This window comes from Psammomys obesus, unplaced genomic scaffold, assembly GCF_907164565.1.
Source record: "Psammomys obesus unplaced genomic scaffold, mPsaObe1.curated_primary_1811, whole genome shotgun sequence".
NCBI lineage: Eukaryota > Metazoa > Chordata > Mammalia > Rodentia > Muridae > Psammomys > Psammomys obesus.
Genome location: NW_026585644.1, coordinates 37668319 through 37678345, shown reverse-complemented (window position 1 = coordinate 37678345; position 10027 = coordinate 37668319). Strand labels below are relative to the sequence as shown.

The 10027-nt window shown below is 43.0% G+C and overlaps 1 protein-coding gene across 1 annotated transcript in view; it reads left to right on the top strand.

Annotated features, from left to right (window-relative positions):
* The first annotated feature begins 248 nt into the window (after positions 1–248).
* Xdh (xanthine dehydrogenase) overlaps positions 249–10027 on the top strand; it is a 66579-nt gene continuing 56800 nt past the window's right edge. The window contains exons 1-2 of the mRNA XM_055627501.1: positions 249–333; positions 7719–7776. Of these exons, the coding sequence (XP_055483476.1) occupies positions 292–333; positions 7719–7776 (100 nt within the window). The 5' untranslated portion in view covers positions 249–291. The remainder of the gene's footprint in view (positions 334–7718; positions 7777–10027) is intronic.

The window sequence follows — 10027 nt, the reverse complement described above, 5'->3', positions numbered from 1 at the left end:
CCAGAATTCACAGTCCAGATCTGGTGCCAAGACTTAGGCCTCACTAATATATGCACGCACTTTCCTCTGTGCACTTTGACTGGAAGCGGAGAGTATGATTAGTTGTGTGTTTGTCTGGTCCTTCCTGGATTGTGTAAACCTGTGACTCTTGCCAAGAACTGTCCATGCCTGGAGCTGCTGCTTTCCCATTGGCCACGTTGGCTTCATTTTGCTGGGAGGCGTATCTTTCAAGTTGCAGGGCGGTGATATCTGCAGGTACCTCATAGGAGCTCAGTGGCTCCACCAGCGACGATGACAGCTGACGAGTTGGTTTTCTTTGTGAATGGCAAAAAGGTAAGCAGGAGTTGACTTTTGATTAGGAGTCCCTGCTGTCTAGGAAGGGTCATGCGTCATCTCTCTTACGTGGCCTCTCTGATATGTTCTGGTCTCACTTTATCCCTCACAAGGTATTTCTGTAGTTTGGTAACTTTAGAGCAAGAAGAACACAGGCAAGACACTCAGAAAGCCAAGGAGGAAGGGAGAGGGAAGAAAGAAGTATGTCTACCTGTGGGAGTGGGCGTACTGGCTCAGAGACAGAAACAAGCTGAGTGTGGGTGATATGGGGAGTCATTAAACTCTTCTACTTCTGTGTTTAAGTAATCCAGCCTAGTGTTTTGATGGCTCTCTTTACCAAGAGTGGCAGCAGAAATGGTTTCAGTAATCCAGCTTAGTGTTTTGATGGCTCTCTTTAGTAAGAGCAGCAGCAGGAATGTGCTTTCATGCTACTGCCAGGATATAAAACACACATAGCCATCGGTTCTGATATATCCTCTACATAGATTTAACAGCTAGAACTGATTTACTGCATAGGACATATACTGACACCTTGTGGTAAGCCAATATTATTATTATTAATTTCATAAAGGAGTCCCCCTCTACCATCTCTGAATTCTATATATAAATACTGCAAACCCCTTAAATGTCACTGGTGCTTGGGGATGGTATGGGGATCACAAATCCCTGAGAGCCTGAGAATCTTCCCAATTTCAGTTCAGGACAGAGAGAGAGAAAGGGGCAACATAAGTGTGTCGTCTCTGGTTCCATTTCCCTCTCCCCTCAAGATATGCACAGCACTTCAGCTCCCCACTCAAGAATAAACAAGCTCAGAGGAGAGGAGCCACCACTCCCCACTGTAACTGGCTATATGGACAGTGTAAACCACGAGCGGGCCAGAGGGTCTCCGAAGAAGAACGATTGTACTTGTCTCGCTATGTTGGTTCTTTTGTGTTGATTGAAGAAACTGAGTTACTTCTGAGGGGATTTACAAGAATGAGCATGTGAATCCGTAAGGACTTAAACTGTAAGGATATGTCTGGGTAGCTAGCACGGAAACTTCAGGAGCCAGTTCAACACCGGTATTGTAAAACCTGTTGGATTCGATTTGAGTAATCCCATCCCTGGGTCCAGGAACCTCTCTCTGAGATGCTTTTCTGAGGTGAGCAGCTGGTACCAAGACAAGAGCTAGGGCGAAATGCCTAGGGCGAAATGGTGGTTGTAGGTCTTTTGCACCCAATATTTTAAACTTCTTTTGTGCTCAGCAGTTGTATAATGGGGTGTAAGAAACAGCTGTTAAATTTGCTTTCTAGAAATACTGTGCAAAGTCGTTGTCTTTGGGGCTTTCATAAATAATTTTTCCAGTGAGTTAGTAGCAGGATCCAAGGGCTCTTAAGGTCCTTTCTTACTCTAAGGTTTCAATTAAGCTGTTGATTTTTGTATGGCCCATTGTTCTTCTGAAGAAACGGCTTGCTACAGTCCTCTGTTTCTAGAGAGGACTGTTTTTGAGGTTGGCTTTGCTGAAATTGCACTGCAGAGAAGTGATTTTTACTTTTAGAGGTTGAGAGAGCAGCGTCATACCAAATCCCTTCTCTCTCTGGAAGCTTCTGGAGCCTGTTAGGTTCTCCCGATAAATAAGATGGCCATGTTTGTCATTTAAAAGACAAATTTAGAAGACAAAGCTCTTGGAAAAATTCCAGAAGGAGGAGGAGGCAATGGAGCCTGTAAGGACCAAGCACTAAGTGGCAATAAACAAGAGCTAGCGGGGCAATCTGTGTGCGCAGAGGCAGATTGAGTAAGTTGGGAGTCATTTCCTTTTTCAAGACGTTCTAGGCGTTGGGCCACCGATCTTGTGCAAAGAAATTACCAAAGAAGCTGTAGAGAGATGGTGGCTCATTCTCATCTGGGAGCTGCTTACTCTCCTTGTTTGTGACACTGTGCATGGCTCTGTCTGCACTAGTGGGGGCTAGAGAGGGACCCAGGCATGGGACACCAAGTGCCTGTGGCATTTTCAGAGAGTGGCGTGGACCCTGGTGACTCGTTATCTTCTGGAGTTACTGTGAGAAGGAAATTGTTGCCCAATATTTCACAATCATCGTGGTGATGCACCTTTCTGGGGTCAGGATTCTGCTAGTCTTACTGAGTTTAGTAAACTTACCCTGATTAATTGAAATGGTTTAGTGGCTGTGGAAGAATCCGGAGGATAGGAAAGATAAGATGTAGCTGGAGGCACCACGGAGAACTCCCAACAGGAAGCAAGTGGACGACAGAGAATGTTCGCTGTGGTGGCTTTGCACCTCAGCTTTCTTAAAGCCAGCATTTGTCCCCCAGAAGGCCATCCACGGACTAGGTGGACAAGCGAATGGAAAGAAGGCAAAGTTTGCAAAAGTCTATCAGCAGGAGATATAAACTGAGCATTTACTGTGTACAAGTAAATGCGCAGCTAATGTGTCTTGAGTATGGATGGGTGGCTTTTAAAGCCTCGAGAAACAAAAGCTCTGCACTAAAATAACGTTTTTCAAACTTCGTATTTTAAAGAAAAATGGCAAGAATACAAGGAAATATTAAATAAATATTATTTGCCCACATTCACTAACTGTTAACTTTTCGTCGTGTTTGCTTTATATTCTCGCTCTCTTTTTGAAAAAGACTTAAAATTTTGTATGTGTTATTGGTGTGTGTGTGTGTGTGTGTGCATGTGTGTGTATGTATGTGTATGTACCATGGTGTGCAGGTAGACAGAGAACAACACGGAAGAGCCAGTCACTTCTTTTACCATGTGGGTCCCTGGGATAAAACTCAGTTTGTTAAGCTTGGTGGCAAGTGCTTTTACACTCTTTTTACACACCTTGTCTACCCCTTTATCTCTTTCTTCCAAGATAAATATATTAAATATGCACATATATACAAGCACAGATGAATATATACACATATACAAATAATTCTATGTAGTTAACAAATATGTATAGATATATAAAGCATACACTCTTTCTGGATTATTGAGAGTTTCAGACATGTCTTTTCATTTTTATCCTAGGAATAAAGACATTCTTAGAGGTTGACAGCCAATTTATGGAATTCAGAAAAAACAGCTCTGATATGAAAGCACAAAAAAGGTGCTATGTATCTCATGTGAATTTATTATAATTTCCTCATTAATGTCACTTATCATCTACCAGCAGAGTTGGACTATGGCTGTCATGGCTTTTTCATCTCATCTCCTTTAACTTGCACAGCAACTGTGTTGCCTTAGTCTTTAGTGACATTACCATTTTTGAGGTGAACAGGGCAGCTATTTGTTAAGGTGACAACAATTCTGAGTTTTCCTCATGATGTCTTAAAATTTGGTTCTCAGTCTGCTCTTTGGGAAGGACTACCAGAAGAAATGTTCTTTCTCTGGGTTGTATTCTATTAAGAGATAGATCATATCAGTTTTGCCATAATTACTGACCTGAACTTTCAACTTTCAGCTGAGGCGGTGTGCATTAATTCTCTTCCCCAAAAGGCAACTCTTTTTACCTTCACATTTAATAATCTATGAGCAAGTACTTTGTGATCATATGTCTACCTCATTCATCTAGCTTTCATGCACTGATTAGCACGATGATTTATTAACTGGATCAATTATTGTGCCAGTTACCAAGTGACCAGTCATATTTATTAGTGGCAGAGGCAATCAGTCTTCCATCCCATCTATTTATTTACTCACTGATTATAGTATGTTCTTGTCCCTTAGGACTTTTCTTTCATCCCTTCCCTTCTTTCCTTCCTTCCTTCCTTCCTTCCTTCCTTCCTTCCTTCCTTCCTTCCTTCCTTCCTTCCTTCCTTCTTTCCTTCCTTCCTTCTTTCCTTCCTTCCTCCCTCCTTTTTTTTTTGGAAACAGGGTCTCACAATGGAATTCAGCTCAGGTTATCAAAAGCTTGGTGGTAGGCAACTTTACCCACAAATCCATGTTACTGGTCCATCAATCCAAGTTTTTATAAACCTGCTTCCCCACAGTGTAAGTTACTTTTGTATCACCATCACAATACCTGGCAGAATCAATTTAAGGAAGGAAGGAAGGGTTTGTTTCAACTCATGGTTTCAGAAGATTGTGTCCACAAATGGGCCTCATACACTTGAGCAGACTATCATGGTGATGAAAGACTGGGGAGGACCATTATCCACAGATGAGGAGACAAAGAGAAAAAAGAGCCAAAGGCTAGGTATAACTGTCAAAACCTGTCCCTGACCTCATGACCCACTTTCGACAGTTACCCCAGCTCCGAGAGGTTTTACAACCATCCCATCAGCTAGGTATCAGATGTTCCAAAGACAACCTTGTAGGGAATATTTCAGATTCAAACTGTGATACCTGTCAAGTGTTTTCCTCTTGGGCTTTCTGTTGAGAGAATGTTTCATGGGGCACACTGTGGTAAGCTATGGAGCACACCTTGAATGGTGTACTAGCATGGCTGTTCTTTGTAGATATTCAAGGTAGGGTGAGCCTACAGATGTGATGAGGTAGAAAGCCTTGACTAGGGGAGTGTATGATGTCTTCCAACAAGTAAGATGTATGAGAAAGAGGGAGACAGGCTCAAGGCATGACACTAGGAGATACATGAGAGGGATTTTCAATTCAATCAGGTTAATTTGCCAGGGAATTAGGAGGCAGGAGAGCTAAAGCTGAAGACTGAGGACATGTTTAAAAGGGTCTTGAAAGGCACTAAGAAACTTGAATTTGTAGGTGGTCACAGCAGGTGTTGTGGGGAGATCAGCGTGATGCACTAGAAAGGAGGAATGAGCAAGAGGGGAGAAGTGGCATGCTAAAGTCACTGGTGCCCACCAGTGGGGTGATAAAGGTCACTTTAAAAGGTCATTTTAAAATCTGCATTCATGATTTCTTCTTCAAGAAAAGAAGCTTTGCCTTATGTGGACTCAATAACCAGATTAGTGAGCAAGCCGGAATCCTGGGGTATTATCACAAAAGAAAGTAAGAAAATTAATTTAAAGAATTAATTTTAAATTTAAATTAAAAAAATTATACCAAGTATGTATTGTATGTTGATCCTGTTACTCATACACTCCTTACCCTCCACTTTCCCTCCCTCCTGTTAGTTCCCTTTTTTCCCTACATAGTTTTACTTCTTTTATACTGCCATGCCATGTACACACACGCCTATGTACAGATAAAATCTATGGATCCCAAATGAGAGAAAGCATATAATATTTGTCTGAGAATTTTACTTAGTACCTCCCACTTTGTTTTAAATGTTATTGAAGGGCAAATTCTGCAAGTTTTGGAAAGGTATTATTTGAAGTCGATACAAAAATACTCTTGTTGGGGCTGAGGAGATGGCTCAGCGGTGTTCTTGCACTGACTCTCCAAGTATGAACCCCTGAGTCTGAGTCCCCAGCTTCCATATGAAAAGCCAGGAATGGCTGCACTGCATGCCAACACTGGTGGCTAGAGACAGGCAGATCTCAAGAGCTCCTGGGTTAGTTAGTCAGTCTAGCCTATACAGTGAGCTTCCAGTTCAATGGGAGACCCTGCCTGAAGACTGTAAGATTGAGAGAAAGGAAGACAACTGATGTCACACTGTGGTTTCTCTCTCTGTGTCCCTCTCTCTCTCTGTGTGTGTACATGCACCCACACACTCACAAACATGAACTACTATACCGCACTCCACACATGCATAATTTTATTTTCTAGTAAAGTTTCCTCAAACAGTCTCAACGTAGAACGATGTCATGAGACAGCAAGAAAGATCTCACTTAACTGGCTGTTTTAAGGTGGCTGTTCAGGCTGTTCAGAGCTAACTCTTTTGATGGCTTCAGGGATTCTTTAGGGACCACTGCAGGGAGCATTTGCTCACGTATCCCAAGACATGAGTGATGTGCATTCCTTAGGCCTTCTGCTCTCCCTCAGCCTCCGACAAGAAGGGTCCATTGTAGAAAGAATCCTTCTATTAGAGGCCCCACCGCTTCCTCTAGGCATCTTCCTGAGAGTGATTTACATACCCTCTAGTCTATTCTGTCTACATCATGGATGGTTTGTATTATGTCCACTGCTAAAAAAAGTCTCGTACCTACTGAATTCTGGGTATGTGTACCAATACTGCCACTTCTTCCATTTAAGCTTAAGTTGGAGTTTAAACACATAATCTTTAGTTAGTGGCATTATTTAGTTGTGGTATGGTAGGCCACTATATGTCCTCTGCTGTCCTGAACCTGTAGTAATAAGAGTTTTGAATGGTGATGTGTCAAGTGGGAGGACCAGGGAGAAGAAATAGAGAAAACAGGAAACAAAGAAAGCAAAAGCAATAGTTTGGACCAGGAGGTCTTACACAAGCTGATGACTCATGTACTAAGAAGAACTACATCATATGTTTTATTTGTAGAGGAGGAAAATGGCCTAAGTCAGCAGAGAGCTCAGTCAGACACTGCTGGAGAGACAAACCAGGATTCTGCAGGAAGAGCTGCCTTAGGACTGATAATCTCAGCCCAGTGGGAAGAGTCAGGCCCCTAGAAGCTACAACCTTAACCCTTCTGAGGAGATTCTGGCTCCAGTGGTAGACCAACCTTGCCTAGTCCTCTGCTGGACAAGAACACAGAACTAAAGTTCCCTTTGTTCTTTCATGAGGGTCTCTGAGAAAGTCGTGGGTTGGTCTGGCTCCTGACACTATACTGCAAAGGAGGAATGGTAGATTTCTGTATGATGCAGAGGGTGTCCCTTTTCTTAGTTTGAGGTGTGAGGCAGATATTTCCTTCCCTTTCACTTGAAGAAACTCTAGGACTCATAGCACAGTTTTATTAAAGAATCCTTTATCACAAATTCATGCCCTTTGAGTATGAGGATTGGTGGAATGGGCCTCCTGGGTCTTTTTCGGAGGTTTTCATCTGGGAGAGTATCTCACTTTGTAGATGACCTCCTTCTACTTTCCTGAACATGTGGATGGGTTTTTGGCTCATGATCGCACCTCCATGTTGATGCTGTGGTAGCCTGTTGCATACAGCACTCTGCTGTGAGCATGGACTATATAACCAGCTTTCTGTCATCACACATAGAGTCTGAGCAGGAGTACTCAAGGAAACAACGTTAGAGTTTGAGTGCTGGCAGCTCCACCTCTGGAATTCGCCGCTGGGAAGAGGCAGGAGAAATGAGATGATATGCTTGGCTTGGAGGGGACTTTGTCATGCTGAACTTCTGGGGTGTGTTCTAAGACCTGAGGGCATGATCATGAGTTATAGCTTATATGTTCATTTTTTTTTTCCCATGGGATCATTGAGAAAAATACCTTGATTGTCAGTGGCCTATTCAGTATGTGCCCGTTAACTCTACAAATTTTGGGTTGAGATATAAAAGGGAGGAAATCAACTGCAAAAGAGTGGGTAGGTGACTCTTTGATGTATTATTTTCTTGGTAGGTGGTGGAGAAAAATGCAGATCCCGAAACAACACTTCTGGTCTACCTGAGAAGAAAGCGTATCCTGACTCTGCAATGGAAACAGGGTTGACGGGCCTATGGGATGGTTCTCTTAAGCTTACAGAATTTTCTAGTGGCCAGGAGTGTGGCCTTGAAGGATTCTGGACAGCTGTGGCAGTCAATAGCTGGGAGACCTTGAGCAATTCCAGTTCTCACATGAGAAGCTGTTCATAATGTTCTTCCAGTATTTGATTCTACTCCCATGAACGCCCTTCCTTGCCAGTCCCTGTGAGTTCTTGATTATTCACCTTGAGAGTAGTGAGCTCTTCTTGAGTTGATATTTGCTTGACACATATCCATAGAGGCCCAGAGAGGTCAGGGAAGGGGTTTCTATTTCTTCTTGCACGGCTGCGCATTGAGCCTAGAGCTTTCCATATACTAGGTAAACTCTGCCTTACTGAGTGTTCCCAGACAAGGGTTGTACGCTGGGAAAGGATGGTTGTAGTGGGAACTGTGTAAAGTGCCAACTGCTTAGTAACAGGCTTTAGAGACATCAGGGGCACCTTAGAGCAGTGGTTCTCAACCTGTGGGTTGCAACCCTTTTAGGAAAGGGTCAAATGACCCTTTCACAGGGGTCACATCAGATATCCTGCATATCAGATTTTTACATTATGACCCATAACAGTAGCAAACTTACAGTTATGAAGTAGCAACAAAAAATGATTTTATGGTTGAGGGCTGCCACAACATGAAGAAGCGTATAAAAGGGTTCAGAGCATTAGCAAAGTTGAGAACCACTGCCTTACAGTGTGCTGGGCAAGGCTTCTGTAGGATCCCCTACACCTTTTGTTCTTTCAAGCTACTAAAGTATTTTGGGACCCTGGATCAAAAAAAAAGACAGCACATACAGGTGCTGACATTTAATGAGCACCTACTATGAACAGGCAAAGTTCAAAGTAGTTTGTATAACTGATCTCATGTGATCTTCACAGAAATTCCATGGAAGCATAGCACTACTCCCTCTCTGAGAGGAAGTGAGGCTGACACTGCTTAAGTGACCCACTTTTCACTAATATTTCTGGGAAGGTTCTCGTAGACCCCAGAAAGAAGCTAGAGCCACTCACTTTACTTCTTATCCAGGCTGGAAACTTTCCTGGGGCCTGTGGTCAGGACTATGCTCATTTTGACATCTGTCTATGGTGTCTTCCTCTTTTTCCCAGAGGTATGCCTGTGGCTCCTTTGCATGACCCACTCAGTACTCACAGAAGTGAGCCCAGAATCATGGCCCTAACTTTGGTTCACTCTTCTCCTATCAGTTGGCATGAAGGATGACTTGGTATGGGCATATCTGAAGGCTCAGAGGATGACCCCGGTGGCTCTTCTGTGATAGAGGGTTCAGTGAGTAGGAAAAGGGGACACCATTACCAGCCCAACCCCACTAACGAGGTTATAGAGAAGAGCTTCAGTGTTCAGAGAACAAAGCTCATTTTAGTTTGCTACTAGTTTCAGCTTCTGTTTCAAAAGCCTCAGAGCCCCAGAGACTCCTTATCACGGTGGACTGATTTAAAGACCAAAGTTCAAATGAAACTTAAAACTGAAAGTTGCCATGGAAAGTATAAAGTCCGTTTCCTTATCGTAGTTTGGGTTAGTAGCTAATTTATGATAGCAGGAGATATGCTCCTAGCCTTGATTCACCTCCGGGGTTTCTAGAAAGAAGTCAAAGACTAGATGCCACAATGCCATCTCTGTCCATATACTTTCTAGGTGTACCAGCTGCAAATAACTATGTATACCTCGATTAATGACAACAAGAAAACCAACAAACCCTAGGACTTAGGAAACCTCTTTGGCAAGAGGAGGAGGTGGCTTAGACACAGCTCTGGAGTCAGAAGACTTCTGAGTCAGAGGACTATACCATACAGGATGATACTCTGCAGCTCATGCTACAGCTTAAACCTCATTTTGGTTTTGCTTTGCATTTTAATCTGTAGAGAAACAGTAGCTCTTGCCTAAGCAAATTGCTGTGAGAAATCAAGAGCTTTAAATGTAAGATTGTTTTTCCTGGTTAATTTTATCTTGAAAAATGGATGATGTGGTCATCTGCTAACAATCATCTGTGTCTCCTGTCCTCAGAAGAGATATGGGGGCTTGGGGACTGACAGAAACTCAGGAAAGAGGCCTGTGTAACTCAAAGAAGGTGGCCATATGACTGCTGTGGGCTTGAAATAGCCTACTGGTTAGCTAGGTAATAGATTATCTTTCTACACACACACACACACACACACACACACACACACACACACACACACA